Source organism: Microchirus variegatus (genome assembly GCF_963457635.1).
Source record: "Microchirus variegatus genome assembly, chromosome: 5".
NCBI classification, from domain to species: Eukaryota; Metazoa; Chordata; class Actinopteri; order Pleuronectiformes; family Soleidae; genus Microchirus; species Microchirus variegatus.
The window spans coordinates 5,094,230-5,122,126 of NC_139806.1; the positions used below are offsets into that span (position 1 = coordinate 5,094,230).

The window sequence follows — 27,897 nt, forward strand, 5'->3', positions numbered from 1 at the left end:
TAAACTCGGTTCCTGCGTCAGAGCCCTGCGACGGAAATACTTCACCGGCGCAGAGCATCACGGGAAGTTGTGTTGTCTCTGCTCTGCTGACGAACCACCGTAGCATCTGTCAAATTTAAAGGTAAAAATCAACGTCCAGGCTCGTGTTTGAGCTATTTTACAGATATTTGCTGACGTTACGTGGACGGATTTTTAAAGTTAAAGTTTCTAGAACTTTTTTTTAACAACAACGTTGACCATTTACAGGCAGCTATGTGTTTTATGTTAGCTAGCTAGAGCGATGCAGCAGACTGCCTTTCGCCAAAAGTTGATGAAGTTTGAGTGTGTTTTTGTGTTTGAAAGTGTTTTTGTATATAGCATTGGTTACGCAACCCTTGTAATCCCTCATTAAATCCCTCTTTTAAACGTGTTCTGTCACAGCAACTGTACGCTAGCCCTGCAACTAGCTTGTTTGGTCAGAAAATGTTGACACATGTTACCAAACCTGGAAATGATAGTGTTCTCGAATATGTTGTTTTGTCCTCTAACCAAAACTATTCAGTCTTAATGATTTCTTTGTTCTATGGAGCAAAGAAACCAGAACAATATTCATATTCAATATTCATTTAAGAAGCTGAAAAATCTAAAAGCTTGTTTTCATTATTAAAAAACAAAACATAAAAACACTCAAACCGATTATCAAAATAGTTGACGATTAATTTAGTAATTGATTAATAATTGAGGCTCATTTGCAGTTGTAGTATTGTCATCATTATTATGCTATGAATACAATCGGTATCAGTATACTTTTATCAACAATATATGCTACTGTGTGTATAAATTACATTGTAGTACTACAAATATGTTGTGTCTAAACCTGTAACATGATACAACTGTTACACCTGTTCCTGGTCTCTCTGCCCCCCCCCTCACCTCTCCCCCGTTTTTCCTTTCACCCCAACCGGTCGAAGCAGATGGCTGCACATCTTTGAGCCTGTTTCTGTCTGAGATTTTTTCCACTGATGCCTAGTGTTTGCTCATTGTGTGAATTGTTGAGTTTCTTTTCTCTCTCTGAAATTGTTAAGGTTTCTGCCTTACTGTGTACAGTGCCCTGCTATAATGATTGTTTTGATTTGGCGCTATACAAATAAAATGTAATTGCATAATATTTGCAGCTTTACTGTACACAGTGTAGTGTTACTGACATGTTTCTCCACTCTCTCCTCAGACAGAATGGGTCGTGGTTATATAGTAGACGATGCTGTGGAGCGATATCTGTCTGCACTGTGTGGACAACCAACAGTCCCAGTCACAGGACTGCTCATTGGACAGGTATGTTCATTATAGTTTAATTCAGTTCAGGCTTTTTAATGGACTCATACTTCAGTAAAAGGAAATAAAAGAACAATACTAAAGAAAACTGGCACTGAATTTGATGTTGGATTGTTCCAAAATTATCTCAGGGAAGTCTGCAAACACTTTTAATAATGCAATTATCTTTCTTTCATTAAAGTGACATATGATCACAGAACTATGTATTTTATTTTAAATGTTTAGCCCCATAATTTGAACATACATTCAGCAGCTGTTGTAAATCAGCAAAACTTTGACAAAAAACAACAACAAGGTCATCTGCATACATATGGTTTTACGGCTTATTTGTTACCAATCCTTCATCCAGTGTTTCACGCAATCAACTGCATAGACATCATTGTAAACATTAAAAGGAACAGGGTACAAAGTACCCCAATTGTTTACTCCAGGGATCTCAAACTGAAAAGACCCTGGGGCCAAAAAAATTTCAGCTGTTTGGGAAAAACAACTGCTCAGCAGGGGTGAATGACATGAGCTTAAATTTATATCACAGTCCTCCATCACAATATTGCAGTAATGATATTCAGGATATTTCAAAATAAAAGTGTTTGTTTTGATACGGAACTGTATTTATATAAATTAGCTCTCAATAAAAACTAAACAACTGAGGATTGTGACTAAACATTTCAGAGCACAACCCAGAGGGATTTTGTCGTCATGGCAACTCGCACACCGCAGAGGGAGGAGTCTGCCACAGCAGCCGGAAACTCTGTGGATAAGGATTGGGTGACTGAGCATGCCCGACAGGTGCGCGACAGAGAAGGTGTTCTCATCTCATTCACATGACACTTAAGAATGAGGACATTTGTTTTGAACACACTGGACACATTTTTGTGATACAGTTAATAAATAGTAAGTATTACGAGTAGGAACTAAGCTTTATTGTTCCTATATGCATATAATATGCATATAAAGTGACAGAAACATTTTCTCCCCTGTAGAGGGCAGCATTACTTCTTTATTACACCCAACATAATGTGTAACAGGATCCACTCGTCACTGATTTTGATCTGTAGGTGTCCAGGATGCTGCCTGGAGGTCTGTCTGTGTTAGGAATCTTCATCATCACTGAGAACGATGGTAAGGACACGCAAGCCACACTCCGACAGGTAAGACTCACAATAACACACTGTAAAGACAAACGATTACAACCGCTGGGCCTCAATAGAAATGTTGGAGAAAAGAGTGTGTGCTGTCTTTTTCTTCAGCTGGTGTTTGCGGTGGACAACCTGATCTCCTCGGAGCATTTGTGGAAACCGGCAGACGACGACGTCACAGAATGTGTCGCACTGCACGTCAACCCCAAAACCAGGAAGTATCCTTTTGCGTCCGTCTCTTTCTACCAGCTACTGTGTGTGAATGTGTATGTGTGTGTATGTGTGTATTCTTTAACCTAACATGTCAGAACCACCTGCAGAACATTTGAAGTCAAAGACCCCAAGGTCAGTTTACATCTTTCACCAAGCAGTAGCTTTCAGCCACAGTCAATAGGAAACGTTACCTTCAAGAGTACTTCCCTTCACAATGATTAAGATTTTAGTGGATGGAATGAAATAATAGAATATGTACATAGGTGTATAGAGGCCCATTTCCAGTGTTCTAATACCATTAGAATACCATACCATTAGTATGTATGTAGTATGCTAATATGTAGTATGCTAATACCATTAGCAAACACCATTTCCACTGTGTTTGCTAATCGCGTTGGAAGGCTATTGGATGATTAGAAAACCCTTGTGCAATTATGTTAGCACAGCTGAAAACAGTTTTGCTGGTTCTTTGACCAAAGCAAAAATTATTATTTTGATTACAAATCATTATTTCTAATCTTGTCAATGTCTTTGACTATGTTTTCTATTCATTTTGCAACTCTTTTGATTAATAAAAGTGTGACTTTTAATGGAAAACACAACGAAATTGTGTCGGTGACCCCTAACTTTCGAACGGTAGTGTATGTTTGCTTCATAGTGAAAATCAGCATTGTTTTAAAGATCCACTGTGTCCTCATCACAGAAGTGAACCGTTCAAGTTTGTGACTCTCACACTTGTTTTTAATCGACTTGCACATGATGACGATGTGTGGATTTTGAACATCATGTCATTGTTGTTGGCTGTTTCAGAGCACGGCCAAGCCTGCAGACTGGAGGTACCAGTCCGGTGTGTGTTCCTCCTGGGTCACGGTGTCGTGTTGTCTAAATGTGGACGTGTTGGTGCCGCTACCGAACAACAGAACCAGTGCAGAACACGTGGCTACATGTGTTAAGGTAAAGAGCACTTTCACACTAACACAAACAATTTATCTTTGAGAATCACAGCAGAACTGTTTGTTCTTGCGTCTCTTGCATGTTTCAGGAGGGACTGAAAACTTGGGCTTATCAGATTGACAACGGCGTTTGTTTGATTGATGGGAAAAAGCTGCCAGAGGACACAGAGCTCACAGCAGGACAGGTTGTTTAAATCTCACCAATAAAAAAACTGATCTATCTTTATCAGTAAGTGATGGATTTAAACGTATTATATACCTAATTTATTGTGCTGTTACACTGGTTTCTTTCCTGTTGCAGAAAAGGAACGTGAAACAGACGTACATGACTCAGCTGCTCATCACGCCGGTAAGACTGCATTTATACTGTCAGTGTCTTTATTCACACTGGCCTAAATTCATACTGGAGCATTTCTCATTGGAAATTTGGAATTGTGTGTGTATTGTATCACGGTAAGTGAAATAAAAATGAATTAAGTTCCTGTGTTTGTTTCAGGAGGAATTGAGGCCAGCAGATTTGATCCAGAGTTGTGGAGGCAGCGTCTCGGTCAGAGGAACAGTCCACAGCAGAGCTTACCTGCACAGCAACAAGCCAAAGTCCAAACTGGCTGAGAAGGTAACACATTTATATACAGTGTATATATCACATGTCGTGAAATGCAGCTGAAAAGAATAGGCCCACATTTTGTCATCAAATCTGATTTTTTTTTTTTTTTGAACAGCTGCTAAAGAGAGATGTGGTTTCTACGGTGGTCACAAGGGTTCAAATGCTTGTGGAGGAGCTGCAGGCGTCAGAGGAGGAAGGCAAGAGCAGAGACACGCAGCTGACTGGTAAACACACTCCCTCGTTTGTTGTCCTATAGTTGCAAGGACACACTGGGGCAGTTCTCGGATATAAACACCAGGAAAATGTGTGAAGAATTGGGTCCAGAACATTTGTTTAGAGTTGTCACACTGTCTTCCTTTCAGAACAACTCCCTCGCCGCGTCTTCTGTCCCGTCAAAGCGACCGGACCGCTGTGTGTGTGCGACTATCAGTTCAGTGACGAGGACCTGTGCGAGGTGACCGACAGGCTGAAAGAGATGCTCGACATGGACACAGCCGAGGAAGACTTGGACACCAGGCAGGAGATGACTGCTGACATCACAGAGAGCAGTGTTCAAGCAGGTTGGGAAAGATTTGTGTGTGTGTGAGTGAGTGAGTGTGTGTCAGTCCCTCTGCTCATGCTGTAAGCCTTGGCTTGGTCATCAGACGTCTCCCAGCATTTTAAAAAATGAAACCAAGGAAGAAAAGCAGCGAGGAATCAGCGTCGTGAGGGAGCGGGCGCAACCACGTCGTCCGACATTTAACTTAAAGCTGCGGTAGGCGATGTATTTCATACGCTGTATGTTTTGTGGCATTATTGATCATTCATTCACATAGGGTGAAAGGCCAAAAGAGAACATTCTTTAAAGGTTGTGACAAAGTAGCGCGCTGAGAACCAAACGTGCAACCAAAAGCTAACGTTATTCACAGGACGACCTGGACGTTCCCGCAAGCACAAGTTAATGTTCCCAAAATGTTCTGGGAACCAATACAGAACGTTCTCTCAAGGTTGTGACAAAGTAACATTAGGGGAACGTTCTGGGAACCCAAATGTGCAACCAAAAACTAACGTTAGGAAAACTTTCCATAGCAACCACAGCACAACTTATGGGGGAAACCTTCAGGGAACGTTCCCACAACCAAAAGGTAACGCTCTATAAAGGTTATATGAATGTTGTGACAAAGTAACGTAAGGGGAACTTTCTGGGAACCAAATGTGCAACCACAACTAACGTTAGGAAAACTTTCCATATCAACCACAGGACAACCTAGGGTGGAACCTTCAGGGAACATTCCCAAAATGTTCCGGGAACCAAAAGAGAATGTTCTATAAAGGTTGTGACAAAGTAACATTAGGGGAACGTTGTGGGAACCCAAATGTGCAACCAAAAACTAACGTTAGGAAAACTTTCCATAGCAACCACAGCACAACATATGGGGGAAAACCTTCAGGGAACGTTCCCACAACCAAAAGGTAACGCTCTATAAAGGTTATATGAATGTTGTGACAAAGTAACTTAAGGGGAACTTTCTGGGAACCAAATGTGCAACCGAAAACTAACGTTTGGAAAACTTTCCATATCAACCACAGGACAACCTAGGGTGGAACCTTCAGGGAACGTTCCCAAAATGTTCCGGGAACCAAAAGAGAATGTTCTATAAAGGTTGTGACAAAGTAACATTAGGGGAACGTTGTGGGAACCCAAATGTGCAACCAAAAACTAACACCTGTAGAGACCTAGAAGTTTTGGTTCGAAACTAAACCTGAGGAGAGTTTAATCCAAATCGGTAACTAAGAACATGTTCACCATAAACAGGACTTTGGTTATGTGCAGAAACATGTTGGTTGTGCTCACAGTGGTTTATGTCACCACTGATCATCTCTGCCTTTTGTGCAGCTGTGATTTATTGAACTACAGCTTTGTGGAAGTTCATGAAATTGTGCGTTTTGCAGAGGCAACTGTGGAAACTGTCAACGTCCTGGAGCCAAAGAGAAAAAGCTTCACGGGTAAATATTAATCAGCACCATTCTCCTATCACAATGATAACAAAGAAACACCCGATTCTCTCTCTTCTCTGCGTTCTCTAGGTGTTGCCATAGCGACCGCCGCTGCCGTACTCGCCGCTGCTGCCTCAATGCTCTATCTCAATGACGTCTGACGTGTACAAACTGGTACAAACACATGCAGAATAAAGTGTTTTTGTTTTGAACACATCTCCTCTGTTGTTCCTTAATTCCTTGTTGTTGAGACTAAAGTCAGCTCACTGTCAAAGTGCATCAGGGCAAATGGATCATTTCCTGAATTTCAATTTTTTTTTTAAATTATTCATTAAGAGGTTTGCAAATATTTTCAAGGGATCCTTGTTCAGGGCGATGCCGACTATTATAATGTTGAATTTCAAGTCATTCCAAGATACTTTTTGTTGTTGAGACTAAAGTCAGCTCACTGTCAAGTGGATAATTTCCTGAATTTCAGGGTGAGCAGCTTCATTGGAATGAACGGAAGCGAAGGGGCGGTGCTCTATCCAGTTCATATTATACATCCATGATTCGCTCAAAGTGTGAGTAAGACGCTTGATAACTAACTTTTAAGTGCAACTTTCCGCGAAGAATTTATTTACTCATAAGTCTACTCTTAGCAGGGTTCTTAAGAGTCATTCTAAGACGCTTGATAAATACGGGGCCCAGCTCTTCTGGGGCCGTATTTATCAAGCGTCTTAGAGTGCCATTTTACACTTAAGTCCTGAGAATTTGTGAAATTTAGTCCTACTCTCAAACTTAAGAATAAAAGCTATTCATCAACTTTCTTAAGTCTAAGAATCACTCCTACTCTCCCAGATATTTAAGAGACCTCCAGAGGTGTCTTAAGTGGTTAGGAGTTGCCAGCAGGGGATGGCACTGAGGTGAGAAGGATGTCCTGACTTTGTTTGATGACGAGCAGCTGATCAAACGTCAGGGGCGCCGATTTATGTTTTCGCTGGTGGGTTCTCATCATCGTATTAGCATGATTGTTGCTATTTTGACACGCGTTTGTCATAGTTTGTCTCATAGTAAAACACATTAGATTAATTAACAGCAGCGGCCGCAATGAACGCACGCACGCACACGGACACAATTTCTTTCACAAAAAGAGTCTACACACTGGTGATGCATACGAGGATAGTAATGTTAATTATGCAACCCTAACGCAAAAGACTCAGATGAAGAAAAAAGAAAAAGGAAAAACAAAATCTACAACCCAGCACCACAGCCTGGATTGAACAGCGTAGCTACCGTAACCGCCTATAAGTTTAAGGTAATAACAGCCTACCAACCGAACTGCAACTTCACTCAATAATTAATCAAAAGCAGATATTAATGATACCATCAGTGATCACAACTGTCTTTGATGACACAAATATGGGTTAAATCTAAAGTGTTGAAAACTACACACACCAGGAAAGAAATAATCATATTCACCAAAACTACAGCAAAAAGGCTCAAATAAACGCAAATCATGGACCAAATCCACAATTCAAAACCATCCCGACACATCCTTTAAAACATAATACCACAGTAGGCTATAACACATATTTAATTTGTCGTTTTGTCACTCACCATTATTTTTAATTGGTGAGGAATGTGTTTCCACTAGTAGCGGTGCATCTTATAAACTGGTCCGCGATTATTTCCAGGTTGTTTTTCCTTGACAATGTCTTGTGGCAGTTCAGCCTTGGTCCATTGTGGACCGCAGATAAGTTTTCCGACATTACAATGTAACCCGTTGATAGTTAGTGGTCATTAATAAATCAATGACGAGCGTAGGCTGGCACATGTGAGTGCTCGACAATCTCCGTGGGTGCTCGGCAATATCCGGGAGAACCTGCGGAATCAGCGATATTTCTTTATTCTTAGACAAGGGATACCCTTTCGTGATTGGTAATTTCTATGGACACGGAAGTGACGTCACCTAAAATTCAGTTTACGGCACATAGCACTGTCGTAATTCGAAAGTTACGTATGTAACTACGGTTCTATGAATCCTGGATGACCGCCAGAGGCGGTGCTTTAGCACTGAATGTCTCCATCTTGCGCATGCGCAGGTCGAGTGTTTATACCAACAAAGTCACCCATGACCCCTGATGACGCCGGCTAGCCTATATCTTCCGGTGACATCAGAGGATCTGTTCCTGTAGAATCTTCTCGCAAAACCACGAGGATTCCGAGTGACAGAACGCTCTGGCGGTCATCCAGGATTCATAGAACCGTAGTTACATACGTAACTTTCGTTCTATTTCATCCTTACTGACCGCCAGAGGCGGTGCTTTAGCACTGGATGACCATAACAACAAAGTCACGAGGAATGCCAGTACGTACCTCAGTGAGAGTAAAGGGTAGAGGCGGCACATTCACCCTATAGAATCTGGAGAGGGTATCTGGTGATGCCCACCAGGGGCACGCCGCGCAGAGCCGCCCATGATGTAGCGACAGCCCTAGTAGAGTGGCACCTCCCCCGGATGGCAGGGGATAACCACCGTGTTTGTACACCTGAGTGATGATGTCCATAATTCTGTGTGAGAGTCACTGTTTGGAGGGAGCACGGCCTTATTAGTACGCCGTAGTAGAGAAACAGCTGTTCTGACCGTCTCAAGCTCGCGGTCGAAGTTATATAGACTCTTAAGGCCTGGACAGGGCACGGCCGTCATGACCTTTCCTCCCCTGCTGGGAGGATAAACTGTGCCAGGATCAAGGTTTGACGATGAGAGAACCTGAGGAGGAAAAGCCCGTATTCGGCCACAGAGTGACCCCTGAGCCATCTGAGTCTGAGTTCGACCTCAGACATGAGTCCCTCTCAGAAAGAGCATGTAGCTCCTCAGCACTCCTTACTAAAGTGATGGTGAGGAGAAAGGCAGTCTTCAACTCAAGGGGGGGGGGCAGCACCGGGGCAGACCCCAAGCCAGAATTCTCTGTACCCTTGGTAGTTGTAGCCTTGAGGCTTTCCTTTAAGGAAAAGGACACGAGTCTGTGGCACTCCACGGTGTTGTCATCAACTTGAGTGTGTCGAGAGGAAAAGCCCGCCACATAAGCCCTCCCGTCCGCCATTCGGGAGTGGCTGTAGGTATCCAGTTCATATTATACATCCATGGTTTCGAACCGTCAGGCTTCATAAACAAGGTAATGATGCAGATACACACCAAAAAAAACTGCGATAATAGGAACTTCCGGTCTAGTTCCGCTTTAAGATTCAGTCCTACACTTCGCTGAAAGTGTGAGTAAGACGCTTGATAACTAACTTTTAAGTGCAGCTTTCAGCGAAGAATTTTTTTACTCATAAGTCTACTCTTAGCAGGGTTCTTAGGAGTAATTCTAAGACGCTTGATAAATACGGGCCCTGAACTTTACCCTCACAGAGTGATAAATGCTCTACCGCTCAGCCTTCCTAGTTAACGTTTGATCGGTTTTGGTGGCTGCTTCCAGTCATTCTGTCATTCTCCGTCAGTAAGAGCGGTCGAGCAGAGCAGAGCAGTCCTGGACAGTGTTTCAGACCTCTGATCCAGAACAAAACGCTTGAAGAATCTCCTGAAGAACTGGACAAAGACATCATGTTGAGTAGAGACCTTCCAGATATTGAGGTAAATCATGTTCTCATTAACAACATATATGATGCATCTACATTTGCGTGTTAAGTTAATCTTTTTAACCTAAATCTGTTAAATAACAGGCTGGTGAAGAAAAAGTCTAAAAAACAAGAAGTATATCAATTATTCAAAGTCCAAAGAAGATTTTTCTTGTTTAGTTTATGGATTATTCTCCATCGCTGTGGCCCCAGCTCTAATCCTTTACAAGGGACTAACACAGTTTGATAATCCCAGCATGTCACAGTTTGGGTATATCAGGGTACACCAGTGCCTAATCTTAAACATTATTCTATTTTTACTACACAGAAGTACAAATAAATCACTAGACTGCTCAATCAGGTACTGGTCAAAATCACACAGGTGTCAAACTCATTTTAGTTCAGGGACCAAAGACAATCTGAGGGTCCAGACCACTAAAATAATAGTATAATAACCTATAAACGACGAGATCTCCAAATGTTTCCCTTTGTTTTACATTTAATGAAGCATTTAAAAAAAAAAAATCATATGATGAAATAAGATTGGAAAAATAAGTGCAATGTCAACAATATTATGCCTCAGTTTACCATTTTCACATTTTGCATCACAACTTACAGATCACAGTGGATCTCCAAAGGCACAAGACATTTAGTCGCGTGTAACTGGAACTGAAAAGTATAGCATACAAAATACTGACAAATTAAATTCCCATTTACAATAACACAGTCATTGTATAAGTCATATACATTATTGGGTGTGGACAGACACTGTTGTGTACAGTATCTGCAGTGATAAGAAGGTGGCCCGTCCTTGACCCACTTCAGGTGAACTCTGGCTCGTCAAAACATACACTACCCTTCAAAAGTTTGGGGTCACCTATACAATTTTGTGTGTGTTTTCCATTAAAAGTTGTAAATGAATAGAAAATATAGTCAAGACATTGACAAGATTAGAAATAATGATTTTGCCCTTTAGTCAAAGAAGCAGCAAAACTGTTTTCAGCTGTGCTAACATCATTGCACAAGGGCTTCAAGGGTTTTCTCATCATCCAATAGCCTTCTAACACCATTAGCAAACACTATGTACCATTAGAACACTGGAAATGGGCCTAATGTTACCACATTAACAATGTATAGAGTGTATTTCTGATTCATTTAAAGGCGCCATATGTAAGAATGTGGCCAAAAACAGTTACTACATTCAAATTCAAAATACCGAGGTCTTTTAGGTTTTCGTTTTATGACGTAACTGGCAACCCGTGGTTGCTCGGCAGCTGAGACTCTACTGACTGCAATGATTGGTAGACGGCGGTAGGTGGCGCCACATGCAAAAAAAAAAACATGATTTCAAAACATAAACATGATTTGCAGTCTGCAAAATCATTTTTTTTAATGCAAATATTTTGGCTGTACTGTTGTTGTTGGTGAGTTCAGTTTGTTATATGAACATTATTCCTGAGTCTCTGTGAGGATTTTATGGCCAGTTGATTTAGATTTATTACATTATGCACCTTTAATGTTATATTCATTGTCAGGTTAAACATAAATTCATAATAAGCGAAATGAATCAACACACTCCCGTCTAACTTCCTCAGCTCCACTCCGATCACATTCCCTGGTATTTACAGTAGAACAGTATTACGGATTCCGGAAGTACCAACCAGAGGAAGTTAGAGATCCATGGTTCTAGAACATGGGTGTCAAACTCTGGCCCGCGGGCCAAATTTGGCCCGCCGTGTAATTTCATTTGGCCCTTGAGGCAATATCAAATTAACATTAGAGCTGGCCCGCCGGTATTATACAGCGGCACGTCTGACTGATGAACACCTTCGTTCGATAATGAAGGTTGCCTCAGCTCAAAGCCTGAACCCCAACATTAATGAACTAGCATCCAAGAAAAGATGCCAGGTATCTGTCTTGGGCACATCAGATTAGATCAGTGTGTCGCAAACTGAGCAGTTAAAAGGCCTGAATGGTTGATTTATTCATTGTTATTTTATTTTCAAATTTATTAGCTTGTGGAAAAAGTTAATGTTGATATTTACCTCAGAAGGCTGCAAATAGAAAAGAGGCATTCAATTTTTTATTTAAATTTTATTTAATATGCCATTGATGTTTTTCGTTTGTTTTTTGAAAGTTGATTTTGCACTTTTAAGTTATATAAGCGTTGCTTGTTCCATATTCAGTGTTAAAGCAAATCAGTGTGGCAAACTGAGCAATAATGAACGTTTTATTCATGCACTTTCTCTTGCTACTTCAAGGCTTGAATGTTTGATTCATTCATTATTGTTATTTTATTTTCAAATGTATTATTAGCCTGTGGAAAAAGTTTATTTTGATATTTACCTCAGAAGGCTGCAAATAGAAAAGAGGCATTACATTTTTATCCATCCATTATCTACTGCTTATCCTGTATTTAGGGTGCATTCAATTTTTATTTAAATTTTATTTGATATGCCATTGATATTTTTTTATTATTATTATTATTATTTGAAACTTGATTTTGCATGTCACTATAAAGTAATATAAGCCTTGCTTGTTCAATATTCAATGCAAAACTTGTTTGGGTCCCTATTAAAAGGTTAATTTGTTCAGCCTTGGCCTGCGGCTTTGTTCAGTTTTAAATTTTGGCCCACGCTGTATTTGAGTTTGACACCCCTGATCTAGAAGGTTCAGAGGGCGAAAGGAAGTCAGATCTTGTGCGGACCTGATGTGTCCTTGTGGCCTTGTGTCCTTGCGTAAGCAGCCATGTGTTTTGCGCCACGTGCATCAGACTGTAAATGAGTGACGTATGGTCAGAGTGATGAGGGTATGGTGTGCACATGTAGCAATAGTTTTAACGTGTGCCATTAAAAAAAATCTGTCAAATTATGCAAAATACAAACAATCGGACGTGGACGATTTCTTTCCCCAGTTTGAGATTTGGGACCACGTTTAGTGACAGTTTGTGAGAATTTGAATTTGACGTATTTCTTTCTTCGCGGCGGTCGTGTGTTTATCCAGCAGTTCACGTAACGTGCGTACACTGACCCTGCGGTTAACCTTTATCTTATCGCCTTGACCCCCGACCGTCCAAACAAGCAAACTTCTGAGAATGTTCCGCCGTTTTAATGGTTCACCTGCAGTTTCCTGAACATTCACATTTGTGATCCACGTGTTTTAGAACAAAAAAGTCAAGAGAAGTTTTTTTTTAGACCTTCATTTTTGAATTGTAAATGTAGATCTTTATATATATAGATAAAGATATATATGTCTATATATTTCCTCAAATAAAAGACAAAGCAGTAAAACCTTTTTAAGGAGGTGCTGTTTTTTTGGTTTGCTAAGTTTGATTTTATAACCTGATAATGTATATATATTTATATATATATATTTTATAACCTGATGTAAAGACAGGAAAAAGAATGAAAACTTTGACTGACCAGTGTTAGTGTTGACCACAGTGACTGTTCTTAAAATCTATAATTATGTAACACATTTTTAGTCTCAAAAAAATGTTTGAGAATATTCCATCATTTTAATTGTTCAGCAGATTAAATTTAAAATTAAATGTGGATAAAAAATAGTTTGGCGTCAATGGAAATGTGTTACTTTCATAAAAGTGTGAGTGCAACAATGTTATTGTAAAGGTGCCATATGTAAGAATGTGGCCAAAAACAGTTACTACATTCAAATTCAAAATACAGAGGTCTTTTAGGTTTCGTTTTCTGACGTAACTGGCAACCCGTGGTTGCTCGGCAGCTGAGACTCTACTAAACTGCAATGATTGGTAGACGGCGGTAGGTGGCGCCACACGCCAAAACATGATTTCAAAACATAAACATGATTTGCAGTCCTCAAAATATTAATAAGTATTAATCATAACTCGTTTTCCAAGAAAAAACTCAAACCTTACAACTGTTGCTGTTCTTTAAATGTACTTATATAACATTTTCTAGTGCAGTGTTTAAAAAAAATGCTTTTTTTTGTTTTCTACCTGATGTGTCTTATGTCTTTCAGAGCATCCTGGCTCTGAATCCCAGGGTGAAAACTCACGCTCAGATCACGTCCACAGCAAACAAGAAGAAGGAAAAGAAACATTGGAAAAGAAACCCAGAAAGAAACTGCGATGTAAGAAACGCTCGCGCTCGTAAAAATAAACTCTGCCTGCTCAGTTTTTTATCTACTGTCTTCTTCAATCGTTTCACTTCCTCCTCTCTTCAGTCTTGTGTGACGTTGGACAACAACTTTGACGACATCAAACACACGACGCTGAGCGAGCGCGGAGCTCTGCGAGAGGCAATGAGGTGAATATGGATGATTGACATGTTACATTTCCTATTATGGAGCCACGTTTTATATGGACGTCTGTATTTAAACATACTATTCTTTGTCAGAGCAGGGTTTTTTTACTGTTGTCTCTCAGGTTGTACTTGGTATAAAAAAGTTTGAGAACCACCGATTTTAATATTGAATCCATATTACAATAACTACAAAGTGGACTTATGGTAGGGCTGAATGATTTTGAATCATTATTCCTGGACAGGGATTGCAATGTGATATGCGATATCAGAGGGAATGGTCATTTTTACTTAAAGGTGCATTATGTAATAAATCTAAAGCAACTGGCCATAAAATCCTCCTAATATGTCACAGAGACTCAGGAATATTGTTCATATAACAAACTGAACTCACCAACAACAACAGTACAGACAAAATAAAAAAATATTTTGCAGAGAAATCATGTTTATGTTTTGAAATCATGTTTTGGCATGTGGCGCCACCTACTGCCGTCTCCTAATCATTGCAGTCAGTAGAGTCTCGGTTGCCAGTTACGTCAGAAAATGAAACCTAAAAGACCACTGTATTTTGAATTTGAATGTAGTAACCGTTTTTGGCCACATTCTTACATATGGCACCTTTACAATAACATTGTTGCACTCACACTTTTATGAATGTAACACATTTCCATTGACGCCAAACTATTTTTTATCCACATTCAATTTTAAATTTAATGTGCTTTAATTTAATTTAATTTAATTTAATTTAATTAAAATGATGGAATATTCACAAACATTCGTTTTCTGTGTGATATGTGTGCAGATCTGAGGGTAACATTGATGTTCTCTTCAGTCTGTACACTCTTAGAAAGAAATAAAAGTCCTAAGTAGAACCATATAAGGTTCTTCGGCTTGTCTTCATAGGAGAACCCTTTTTGGTAGAACCTCAGCCCTTGCAGAACCCTATTGGAACCCTTATTTCTAAGAGTGTAGAAGAAGATGTGTAGAGATCAAGACAATCATTCATAATGATTTATATTATCCTAAACATTTCCACAGTCCATTTTATTTTGGTGTTCTGTTATTTACGCTGTTCCTCGGTGAATAGAACTAAACACTTTTAATAGAAATTCATTTTCTCGTTCTTGTTCTCAAACCTTTTTGTGAACAATGGCTCTTCTTCCATTAAAAGTCACACTTTTATTCATCAAAAGAGTTGCAAAATGAATAGAAAATATAGTCAAGACATTGACAAGATTATAAATAATGATTTTTATTCAAAATAATCATTTTGCCTTTCGTCAAAGAGCCATAAAACGGGTTTCAGCTGTGCTAACGTGATTAGCAAACACAATGTACCATTAGAACACTGGAAATGGGCCTCTATACACCTATGTACATATTCCATTAAAAACCAGACGTTTGCAGCTAGAATAGTCGTTTACCACATTAACAATGTATAGAGTGGATTTCTGATTCATTTAATGTTATATTCATTGAAAAAAAAGTGCTTTTCCTTCAAAAATAAGGACCCCAAACTCAAAGTGCTCTGTTTATCTGCGTTCACATACTAACACATTTCACCACATTTCACACTCAGGTGTCTCAAATGTGCCGATGCTCCGTGTCAGAAGAGCTGCCCGACCAACCTGGACGTCAAGTCGTTCATCACAAGTATCTCCAATAAGGTGCTTTCATATACTCTATACACTCTGATCTATGTCAGGATGGCGTTTTAATGAACACTAGCACTAAACTCATGTTGTGTGTGTGTGCCAGAACTACTATGGGTCAGCGCGGGCCATCCTGTCAGATAACCCTCTGGGTTTGACCTGTGGAATGGTTTGTCCCACGTCAGATCTGTGCGTCGGGGGCTGTAACCTCTACGCCTCCGAGGAAGGACCCATCAACATCGGGGGGTTGCAGCAGTTCGCTACCGAGGTACAAAATGTGACACTGGGATTGAATTCCACACCGTGTGTTTGTGTGTGCACTTAAAGCTCACATAGAGTGGTAGAGGCTTCCCAACTGTCTTGTGATTGGCCAGTACCCGGAAGTGACATAATCAGCACACCCGCTCTCAGAAGCACAGCGCCCCCCTCTGGAATGGTGGATGCACTGCTCCTCATTATCAAAACATTGTTTTAACAGTGTTTAAAAATAGCTTCGTCACGACTCCCCGCCGCAGTCCCTTTTATGACTTTGACCCAGAGACAGAAGACACTGTCGCTCGTGAAACACCTCCACAACGGACGTTATTCTTCTTCTGCGGTTCAATGTACGCAACATGAATTGCCAGGAGCAGGACGATCTGCTGTTCAGGAAAACCGGTGTTTACGTAACCAGACCGGGTTTTTTCAGAGATCTCGCTGAGCCCGAGATTACAATAAAACACAGTGTTCTCAGCAGTGGCTGAACTGTTTGTTTAGAACCTTCAGGGCTTCTTAAACAAGGTAATGACGCAGATACACACTAAAAAACAGCGTTAATTAGAACTTCCGGTCTAGGTCCACTTTAAAGGTCCAATGTGTAGAATTCAGGAGGAGAATCTGTCAACAGAAATGGAGAAAGTGATGTTTTTAGTCATTTGTCATCATCCTGGACGTTTGAGAATGTATGAGATCTTTATATTGTGTGTTATTTCTCCCGCCTCAGGTGTTTAGTAAGATGGGCATCCCTCAGATCAGGAGTCCTGAACTCCCCCCCCCCAACGAGATGCCCGAGTCTTACCACAGCCCCATTGCTCTGATTGGCTGTGGCCCTGCGTCCATCAGCTGTGCTTCCTTTCTGGCCCGACTGGGATATGACAACGTTACTATATTTGAGAAACAGAAGTACATTGGAGGACTGAGGTAACTTCATGTCGTATATCCCAACATATGGTATACTTTACTCAATCATATAAACCAGTGGGGGGGGGTTTAGCTAACTTCATGGTTGGCCTTCTGTCACGTCCAGAGACAAGACAAATCAAACGTGACTCCTGGGTCTGCACCCACCTGCTTCATCTCTGGAGCTCCTTCCCTTCAATTTTTAAGAAAATGCTCTTTCCTGCAGCACATCAGAAATCCCCCAGTTCCGCCTTCCGTATGAGGTGGTCCAGTTTGAAGTAGACCTGATGAAGGATCTGGGAGTAAAGGTAGGAATTGGCATATTGGTGTCACCGCACTCTTAGAAATAAGGGTTCCAAAAGGGTTCTTCTATAAGGGCTGAGGTTCTACCTGGAACCATTTGCTTCTGAAAAAACCCTTTTCCCAAAGAAAGGGTTTTTCAGGGGTTCTTGGTAACACAAATGGTTCCCATAAGAACCATTTTGATCCAGAGAACCCTTTAAAACCCCTTTCCTGAATAAAGGGTTTTAAAAGGGTTCTTGGTGGAACCTTTATAAAAAGGTTCTACCTGGAGCCAAAAAGGGTTCTCCTATGAAGATGAAGAACCTTATATGGTTATACTTAGCACTTTTATTTCTAAGAGTGTATATAAGAAAAATGCATGCTGAAAGATAACAAACAAAATAAAGGCAGAAAATCTAATTGAAACAAACCACATTTGGTGTCATAATAACCTTAAATATCAGATCAAATGTGTATTGCTCATTGTTTGGTCAGATGAAGACAATATGACTATATATATATATATATATATATATTTTAGATTTAACACAGTAATGTAATGTGGTTGTTTACATGTGCAGGTGATTTGTGAAAAGAGTCTCAGTGCTGATGGAATGACCCTGGCGTCACTGAAGGAGGACGGATTTAAGGCCGTCTTTGTCGGAATCGGTGAGTGCTTCATGGATTCATGTGTTTATATTAGATGGGTATTTAGACCTTTAAACATAATATAATAGATGTGTGTGTGTGTATTTTTAACTACTGATGAAAGCGTATGTGTGTGTGTTTTCCAGTGATTCACTCATACTTTTAAAGGTGCCATATGTAAGAATGTGGCCAAAAACAGTTACTACATTCAAATTCAAAAGGTCTTTTAGGTTTCGTTTTCTGACGTAACTGGCAACCTGTGGTTGCTCTGCAGCTGAGACTCTACTGACTGCAATGATTGGTAGACTGCGGTAGGTGGCGCCACATGCCAAAACATGATTTGCAGTCTGCAAAATATTTTTTTTATGCAAATATTTTGTCTGTACTGTTGTTGTTGGTGAGTTCAGTTTGTTATATGAACATTATTCCTGAGTCTCTGTGACATATTAGGAGGATTTTATGGCCAGTTGCTTTAGATTAATTACATCTATTAACACCTTTAAGTGTTTCGATATTCCACAGATTTTACTTGCACCTATTGGACAATAGCTGTAGACATTGGTGTCTACTCATATGTACTCATTTATCATCTACTTTCCTCTGCACTGGAACATCATTTACAAAATGTACATCGTGTGTTATTGAATATGACCTGAAACTAGAGATTGAGAACTGGTCATTTCTGGGAATTTGACTGGAGCTAATAATGCAACCATCAGAGTTGTTGTCACTCTGGTGACTCTTCAGTATGTTTTGGCTTCAGAGAGGAAATTTGAAGGAGTTGTAAATGTTTGTGTGTCCAGGTCTCCCTCAGGCAAACCGAGCTGGCATCTTCAAGGGTTTGACCATGGACCAAGGCTTCTTCACCTCCAAAGACTTTCTGCCCCTGGTGGCCTCAGCCAGCAAGAAAGGTGAGTCACAGCCCGTCAGGAAGGTTAGTTCTGACTCAAATTCCAATATTCAGCAGTATTGGATATTGATTTGATGGCAGGAACATCAAATTTAACTGTTTCACCTCATATCTTTGAGCTTCTCCTCAAAAAGGACACATCATTTTGCAGCACATCTTCAGTCGTTGTTCTTCAGACAACTCGCTCCACAGAACAGGACAATCATCACTTATTTCTTCCTCCTCTTTTGCTCAGGTATGTGTCAGTGTCGGTCGTCTCTGCCGGAGCTGAGAGGCGTGGTGATCGTTCTGGGCGCCGGAGACACCGCCTTTGACTGCGCCACCTCGGCTCTTCGCTGTGGAGCCAGGAGAGTGTACGTCTGCTTCAGGAAGGGCTTCACGAACGTCAGAGCTGTTCCCGAAGAGGTAATCGTGAGGAGGTGTCGGAGAGCAGAAGGAAAATAATGACGTAGATGGAAAATACTGAGCGTACGTGTTGTTTTCCGTCAGATGGAGCTGGCTAAGGAGGAGCAGTGCGAGTTCCTGCCCTTCCTGTCCCCTCGCGAGGTCATCATGAAGAACGGACGGGTCGCCGGCTTACAGTTCTGTCGCACTGAGCAGACTGAGGAAGGTGACTGGGAGGAAGATGAGGACCAAGTTGTGAGGCTTAAGGCAGATTACATCATCAGTGCCTTTGGTTCAGTTTTGAGTGACCAGCAAGGTAATGAACATCATCCTTATCACCATTAGAACAAATGTGAAGACCCTCTCTTTGTTATTACACTACCGTTCAAAAGTTTGGGGTCACCTATACAATTTCTTTGTGTTTTCCATTAAAAGTCACACTTTTATTCATCAAAAGAGCTGCAAAATGAATAGAAAATATAGTCAAGACATTGACAAGATTGGAAATAATGATTTTTATTCAAAATAACTTTGTTTTCATCAAATAACCAACAACTACTAACTGCTAAAATCATTGCACAAGGGTTTTCAAGGGTTTTCTGATCAGCCAATCGCCTTCTAATGCGATTAACACAATGCCATTAGAACACTGGAAATGCCAAAAGAAAAAACAGGCGTTTGCAGCTAGAATAGTTGTTTACCACATTATCAATGTATAGAGTGTATTTCTGATTCAGTTAAAGGTGCATTATGTAATAAATCTGAAGCAACTGGCCATAAAATCCTCCTAAAATGACTCAGGAATAATGTTCATATAACAAACTGAACTCACCAACAACAACAGTACAGACAAAATATTTGCATTAAAAAAATATTTTGCAGACTACAAATCATGTTTATGTTTTGAAATCATGTTTTGGCATGTGGCGCCACCTACCGCCGTCTACCAATCATTGTAGTCAGTAGAGTCTCAGCTGCCCAGCAACCACGGGTTGCCAGTTACGTCAGAAAACGAAACCTAAAAGACCTCGGTGTTTTGAATTTGAATGTAGTAACTGTTTTTGGCCACATTCTTACATATGGCACCTTTAATGTTATATTCATTATAACAAAAATGTGCTTTTTCTTCAAAAATAAGGAATTTTCTAAGTGACCCCAAACCTTTGAACGGTAGTTTTTACTCGCTGCTGGCCTTGATGACGCACTTTCACATGTTAACCTGATCCACGTGCTGCCTGTGTGCAGTGATGGAGGCCCTGTCTCCGGTGAAGCTGAGCCGCTGGGGAACTCCTGAGGTGAACACAGACACCATGCAGACCAGCGAACCCTGGGTGTTTGCAGGTGGAGACATCGCCGGCTTGGCAAACACCTCGGTGGAATCCGTGAACGACGGCAAACAGGCCTCGTGGCACATTCACAGATACATACAGGTGAAATAGGTTTGAAGAACACTCACTCTCCTGTACTGAATTCCATAGACAAGAAAATGAGGAAAGGCTGTTTGTCGAAACCAAGCTCAGAACTGACATCCTTCTTGTCGTAGCACAGCAGCACCACCTCCATCTGACTTAAAATTGTATAAATCATATATGAATGACTAAAATCTATTTGTCTCCCACTCTCTTCCCTCTGTAGTCCCTGCATGGACAGACAGTGGACCCAGTCCCTAAGCTACCGTTGTTCTACAGTGCTATAGATGAGGTGGACATCAGTGTGGATGTTTGCGGAATCAAATTTCCCAACCCGTTTGGCCTGGCTTCTGCTCCTCCCACCACCACCACGGCCATGATCAGAAGAGCCTTTGAGCAAGGATGGGGTTTTGCTCTCACCAAGACATTTGGACTGGACAAGGTACACAACAGTCTGGAGGTTTCCATGAGGCCATGTTTTCATTATAACACGATATTACAGTTTTTCTCGATTGTTTACACACATTTTCTGAAAGCATGCCTCATGCTCTCAGACCTCTACACACAAATCCAAAAACACACACACAATGGGCAAAACCCCTCAATTCTCCTGCAAAATGAAACTTAACATTCAAAACAATGTTATTTCTTCTCAAAATGGTATTTTGTTTTCAAATGACACACACAAACCATCATATGAACAGACATTTATAAGAACCAGTTGAACACTGATGTGATCAATGTAAAACACTATGATGAATGGAAAACACTTCTTCTTCATCGACCATAATGACTTAGGCCTTTTTTAGTGTTTAGTGTTACACTTATTACAGACACTACATACATAAGTGTGTCAAATATTTTAGAATATTGTTTTTATAGGCCCTGTGATGGACTGGTGAACTGTCCAAGGTGTGACCTCACCGATCGCCCTATGTGACCCCGCGACCCTCCGGTGGAGGATGAAGTGGTAGATAATGGATGGATTGTTTTTATACTCAAAACACACACAAAATACACAGTAACAAATATATTGTATTCCTATATATTTCCAACAAAAACAATGTACACAGTGTACATCCAAACCAACACAAAGTTGCACAGTGGTCTACATACAAAACAGAACCCTTTTATGCTAACGCTCTGATTGCAAATTGTAAACCTGTGTGACAGGTGTTTTCCCATGTGATGAGTGACTTTGCATAGTAGGGAAATTAACTTTAGAATTTTGAATGACAGTTTGTGTTCCTTGTGAAAACAAGAGATTTTCTTCATGAAAATTGTGCCAAATGCAGAGAATTGTGTGTAGTGTTTTGAAAAAAGTGTGTTTTACAACTGCAATTTGAGTGTAAAGCAGGAATTGTGCTTGTAGTTTAGCAGAGTTGGTTCAAGGGGTTTTGGCGCATGAGTTACCTGTTGTGGTCATTGTGTCTCAAGTACCAGAATTTGTGTGTAAACAATTGAGAAAAACTGTAAGTGGGGGGCTGCATGTAATCGATTGGGGGGCCGCATGGCATAGCCAATCTTGCTAACATGCTAAAATGATTTTGCAGTGATGAAACAGAGAGAAAAACACGTATGATTTAACCCTTTAGTTGTTCAACAGATGCATGTAAGGCGCAGTTTGTCGTTTCACCTGAGTAAACCCGTCTCTCTGCAGGACCTGGTGACAAACGTGTCTCCTCGTATCGTGCGGGGCACCACCTCAGGTCACATGTTTGGACCAGGCCTCGGCTCGTTCCTCAACATCGAGCTCATCAGTGAGAAGACGGCAGCGTACTGGTGTCAGTCGGTGACCGAGCTGAAGAAGGACTTTCCCAATAATGTCAGTGCAACAACAAAAACGTTCCTCAAGTGAGTGCCGGGAAAACGGCCGGCAGTAAAAAAAAAAAAATACCCAAACCCTCTGGTTGTCTCTCCATCAGGTGGTGATCTCCAGTATAATGTGTAGCTACAACAAAGAAGACTGGACAGAACTAGCCACGATGGCGGAGGTGAGGCTGAAAAGTCAACTTCATCACTCTTATGATAAAGTGATAAAGTGATAAAGTGGCCCCTCTGGTCACTTTAGGTCAGGGGTTCTCAAAATTTTGATACCTGAGGCCAATTTAGGAACCCAACATTGGACTGAGGGCCGCCAAAGAAAAAAAAACCAAAAATAGAAGGAAATCCCATTTGTAATCATTTTAATGACCAGATTGCAGTTCTACAGTTTAGCGTTAAGTAATTTAAGCATTAATATAATAACGCTTTATAATTTACTGGGTAATTACCCAGTATTTTGGCCATTGTTCTTACCTTCTAATTACAGGCTTATACCAAGTAACACATTTCTGTTACCATATATTTACTGGGTAAATAGCTAGTAATTAGGGGCTGTAGCTACCTGCTTATTACCAGCTTATAACCCAATAATACACTAAAATTCACCATATAGAAACCAGGTGTATACCCAGAATTTTAGTTTACACTTATTGGTCTGTATCCAGTAATGTCCAATACACATTTAACAAACTTAGTAGCTTGTGGATTAAAACTATCAACTGTAATTCATTGCGGGCCGCCAGAAATGTTTCTGCGGGCCGCCATTGGCCCCCGGGCCGCACTTTGAAAACCAATGCTTTAGGTCATAGGAAGGTTTGCCTTGGAAACGTTGGTTCACAGAATTTTTTCTTTATTATTCTTTAGAAATCAGGTCCAGATGCACTGGAGCTAAACTTGTCTTGTCCTCATGGGATGGGAGAGCGAGGCATGGGCCTGGCCTGTGGACAGGTGCGTGCACACACACACACAATTAAATGTCATAAAACTGCACGTTATAATAATAATAATAATAATAAATAATGTGTTTTTACGTCTGTCATTAGGACCCGGTGCTCGTGCGTAACATCTGTCGATGGGTGCGAGCGGCCGTTTCCATCCCGTTCTTCACCAAACTGACGCCAAACGTGACCAACATTGTTGACATCGCCAAGGCCGCCTACGAAGGCAAAACACACGCTTTTAAGCTCTCTCTGCAAACGTCTCCCGACAGGGCACGCGTGGTCTAACACACACATGTTCCTGTATGTGCCGTTTCGTACTGTAGGTGGGGCAGACGGAGTCACTGCTACAAACACAGTGTCGGGTATGATGGGACTGAAGGCTGACGGCTCTCCCTGGCCAAGTGTCGGGGCGGAAAAACGCACCACTTATGGAGGAGTGTCTGGTATGGACGTTCATATCATTGATGTAGATTTAGGTTACTGAAATTACAGAAAGTGGGAGGTACCTGACCCCTAATAAGGGTCCTCAAAGCTCCACAGGAGGTTGCAGGTGTATCACTCTTTAGTTGCATGCAAAAACTGGGTATTTTTAAACACTGGAGAGAGAAGAATAGAGATAAACAGAGCTCTCATTAAGTGTCTGACTGCTTGACTCTTAAAAGACTCATATTATACTCTATTTCTCCACGTGAACCTAGTTCCCTGGTGTCCTAATGAACATGTCTATGACATGCTTTGGTCAAAATACCTTAAGGATGAAGCACCACAGCAGTTCAATCACTCTGCCAAAACAGCCCTGTTCAGAACGCTCGCTTTTGAGTGCCTGTCTCTTTAAATATGCAAGTGAGACACAGGAAACTGCGTCAGCGTCACTGAGGCTAACGGCAGCTAACAGCAGTTAGCATTTGGAAAAAAGCTGGCACATTGCCGTCATATATAAAATGTAAATCCTCTGAGGCTGGAGGTTTGTGTAGAACTCTGTGCTGCACTGTGCAGCCAAGAATAGAACACTTCGCAGACTTCTGCTCTTCCAGATACTATTGCTCTCATCTGCACTCTCACGTTTTTTAGGGATAAAGCGGACAACAACAATTCCAGGAATGTTTCATTGTGACGTAGCAATGAGTGAGGAAGTCAACATCGCGTGTTTTATCTCCTGTACTTAGACTGAGGAGGACCACAAAAACACGACTGAGTCGTCTTTTTTCACACTTTGCAGACCAGAGTACCATAAATTTGAGTATTCAGATGATAAAATGTTGATTTTGCATAATATATATAGATATATATATGGCCATGCAATGATTGGACAACGCTTTGGCCCAAAAATGAGGCTGCAAAAGTGATTGTTAACTTCACAAAATACGGTCAAAACAAAGGTGCATTGTCCGTTCAAGAATGAGTTAATGAAGTGTCGGTGATTTAAACACTTAGCACTTTCCACCATCTTTGCAGGTAACGCCATCAGACCCATCTCTCTCAGAGCAGTGTCAGCCATTGCCAAAGCAATTCCTGGTTTCCCTGTTCTGGCCACTGGGGGCATTGACTCAGCCGAGTCTGGACTGCAGTTCCTTCATGCCGGAGCCTCAGTGTTACAGGTGACACTCACATTTCTCTCACTGCTGATTATCTGTCAGGCAGCAACACACTTGTTGTTATAAAACATGTCTCATTATTAATGTTTGCGTGTGTCTGATAACAACAGGTGTGCAGTGCAATTCAGAACCAGGATTTCACAGTCATTGAGGATTACTGTGTAGGTATGTGACCGCATCTGTATTTCATCAACGATTAATAACACACAATTACCACATTTTCAATCCTGGAATATATTATCCCTAGATTTGAGTTATCCTCTGGTTTTCTTGAGCTCCAAGAGTGAGCAGTAGAACCATATAAGGTTCTTCAGCTTGTCCTCATAGGAGAACCCTTTTTTGGTGCTCCAGGTAGAACCTCTTTATAATGGTTCTACCTGGAACCCTTTTGGAGTGTTCCACCAAGAACCCTTTTAAAACCCTTTATTCAGGAAAGGGGTTTTAAAGAGTTCTCTGGAACCATTAGTCTTACCAAGAACCCTTAGTAACAAGCAAATGGAAGAACAGAAGCAAATGGTTCCAGGTAGAACCTCAGCTCTTGTAGAAGAACACTTTTGGAACCCTTATTTCTAAGAGTGTAGTTTACCAAAGTATAACTAAAGTTTGTTCTGGTTGTAAAGTCTGATAATGGTCGGCTTCTGCCACGTTCCAAACAACTAGGAATTCATAAATATCCGACCTCCAGGGAAAGACCACTCAAATTCCTTCTCATGAACTCAGGGCAAATTCTTTACAGAAAAGCCTGTCTGAACATAAAATCGTATTAATATTTGTATTTTTGTCAAACTCCATAATAGAACGAATTCTGCCTGTAAATTGATGTCAAAATGTTACACAAAAGTTCCAAACAACCGCAATTCAATTGTTGTTGATGTTATACCCTCCTGGTTGACAGGAGGCCGTTGACTTTTTCCACATAATTGGTGGTAAATACTTTGAGGTCAGAGGTCAGTCATACATTTCAGATCGGCTCCGTCCAGCTGTGTTTGGAACGTGGCATTAAAACACCACGTCGTCGCTGGAGTCAGTTAATCTCCCGCTCTCTAATTAACAGTTTTCCCTTTCTCTCTGTGTGTGAGATGTTTTTCCACTTTATGCCGATGACGATGACACCACTGCTAGTGTGTGTGTGTGTGTGTGTGTGTGTCCAGGTCTGAAGACGTTGTTGTACCTCAAGAGCCTGGAGCTGAAGGACTGGGACGGTCAGTCTCCTCCCACAGAGAGACACCAGAAAGGAAAACCAGTTCCGAGACTGGAAGAAATGGTCGGACAGGTACGGCTACAGTGACCACCGTTATTATATCATTATTTACCTTGTTGGAGTCTTGTGACTGATTGATTGATTGTGTGTGTGTGTGTGTGTGTGTGTGTGTGTGTGTGTGTGTGTGTGTGTGTGTGTGTGTGTGTGTGTGTGTGTGTAGAGCCTCCCCAGCTTTGGTCCATACCTGAAACAGAAGAACGAAGCCCTCGCCCAGTACAAGAAAAAGCTCAGAGAAGCTCAGACAACTGATGTGGTGCAAACTGACATTGCTCGAGTTAACACGCCCAAAAAACCTGTTCCAGCAGTCAAGGTGAACACACACACACACACACACACACACACACACACAGACACACAGACACACACAGTTCTTAAGGATGAATTTTGTATTCTTAACCATTATTTACTTAGTGCTCACACGGCACAGATCAGTGCCACAGGTACACCCTTGGTAAATTGCCGTGGGAATAATACACAACTCCTTATATGGACAACCTGGCGTGTGTGTGTGTATTGGTTATATCTTCAGGCTTTACTAAATGAGTTATGATTAATTTTACATCACGTATTGTATTTTTTAAAAGACACGAGTATGGATACTTGTGTAGAAGTCACAAAATAAACAGTTATGAAGCCAAGTGAATTTCTCAAATTAAATCCCATTTAATAAATAAATAAATAAAAAGGTGAGTAGTTTTTGCTCAGGTGTGTTTATATGGTCTTTTTCATCAGATTGCCTATAGGTTGCGCTGAACACAAGGGATGTAAAACACATTCTTATAGCCTCTGTGTGGAGAGAAAAGCTGCCTAAATGCTCTGTGTTCTGATGGTTTTGGTTTTTATTGTGTGTGTGTGTTTACAGGATGTGATCGCCAGAGCTCTGCGTCACATTGGAGCATACAACGATCTTAACAACAGCGAGCAGGTACAAACTGTGGCACATTTGACTTTATTTTGTAATAATTCACATGCAAATCTATATTATTCTTTTGTATCCTAAGCGAAGATGTTGACCTTAAGACCGTAAAATACACTTTTTCTCAGTATTGATCAGAGATAAGTGGTAAAATACATGTTAATCATTTACAGATGAAGCTACACAACAATAGATCGACCACAATGTTGAGTTCATGCAACACTCAGGAAGTGTAAATCCCGTCTTCCCTGAGTTTACTTCTTACTCTGGGGTTAAAATATGGCTTAGTTTGAACAGGGACTTTGTGGATTGAGAAATCTATGCCTATAAAATGTTCTATATTCATATTAAAATGAGTGTGAACTGATCATAACCCTGAAAATGTGTATTTTCAGGTGCAAGCTCTGATAGATGAAGAGATGTGCATCAACTGTGGGAAATGTTACATGACCTGCAATGACTCTGGATACCAGGTATATCAGTCAGTCTGTTTCCTGCCTGTCCTTCACAAACACGTGTGTTTATCCCTCTAACATTGATTTACCTCACAGGCCATAACCTTTGATCCAGAGACTCACCTTCCCTTGGTCAACGACAGCTGCACGGGCTGCACTCTGTGCTTGAGCGTGTGTCCAATCATAGACTGCATCCAGATGGTTACCAGGACGACGCCCTATCAGCCCAAGAGGGGCGTGCCCATTAGTCCTGTGTGCTGAAAGGGAAATCGTGGAGTTCACGCAGTTTTTTTGATTATTATAAGCTTTATTTAACCAGGAAAGCCTTTTTGAAATTTATGTATATATATATATATATATATATATATATATATATTATATATA

The 27,897-nt window shown here is 40.9% G+C and overlaps 2 protein-coding genes across 2 annotated transcripts; both read left to right on the top strand.

Moving 5' to 3' along the window:
- The first annotated feature begins 52 nt into the window (after positions 1-52).
- On the top strand, positions 53-6,416 carry odr4 (odr-4 GPCR localization factor homolog). Its single transcript, XM_083890230.1, has 14 exons — positions 53-121; positions 1,208-1,311; positions 1,984-2,100; positions 2,370-2,462; positions 2,562-2,668; positions 2,759-2,795; positions 3,474-3,617; positions 3,706-3,801; positions 3,918-3,965; positions 4,113-4,232; positions 4,339-4,447; positions 4,586-4,783; positions 6,156-6,209; positions 6,291-6,416. The coding sequence occupies exons 2-14, from the start codon at positions 1,213-1,215 to the stop codon at positions 6,359-6,361; spliced, it is 1,293 nt and encodes a 430-aa protein (XP_083746356.1). The 5' UTR covers positions 53-121; positions 1,208-1,212; the 3' UTR covers positions 6,362-6,416.
- A 3,368-nt stretch (positions 6,417-9,784) lies between these two features.
- On the top strand, positions 9,785-27,774 carry dpydb (dihydropyrimidine dehydrogenase b; the record flags this gene model as incomplete). The annotated part of the gene is made up of 25 exons (XM_083890445.1): positions 9,785-9,814; positions 13,798-13,908; positions 14,002-14,084; positions 15,658-15,745; positions 15,837-15,998; positions 16,713-16,909; positions 17,115-17,196; positions 17,752-17,839; positions 18,622-18,729; positions 18,964-19,133; positions 19,218-19,428; positions 20,358-20,542; positions 20,748-20,963; positions 22,182-22,346; positions 22,447-22,515; positions 23,210-23,293; positions 23,389-23,509; positions 23,610-23,729; positions 24,742-24,884; positions 24,992-25,046; positions 26,033-26,154; positions 26,303-26,452; positions 27,005-27,067; positions 27,454-27,531; positions 27,610-27,774. 25 exons carry the CDS (start codon positions 9,785-9,787, stop codon positions 27,772-27,774), a joined length of 3,066 nt encoding a protein of 1,021 aa, XP_083746571.1.
- Between the last annotated feature and the right edge of the window lie 123 nt (positions 27,775-27,897).

Bases quoted from the DNA above. Each gene is read 5' to 3' on its own strand.
- odr4 (XM_083890230.1), top strand. From the start codon at position 1,213: ATGGGTCGTGGTTATATAGTAGACGATGCTGTGGAGCGATATCTGTCT. The intron at 2,101-2,369 runs GTGCGCGACAGA...TTTGATCTGTAG, and splicing joins TGACTGAGCATGCCCGACAG to GTGTCCAGGATGCTGCCTGG. The intron at 4,448-4,585 runs GTAAACACACTC...TCTTCCTTTCAG, and splicing joins CAGAGACACGCAGCTGACTG to AACAACTCCCTCGCCGCGTC.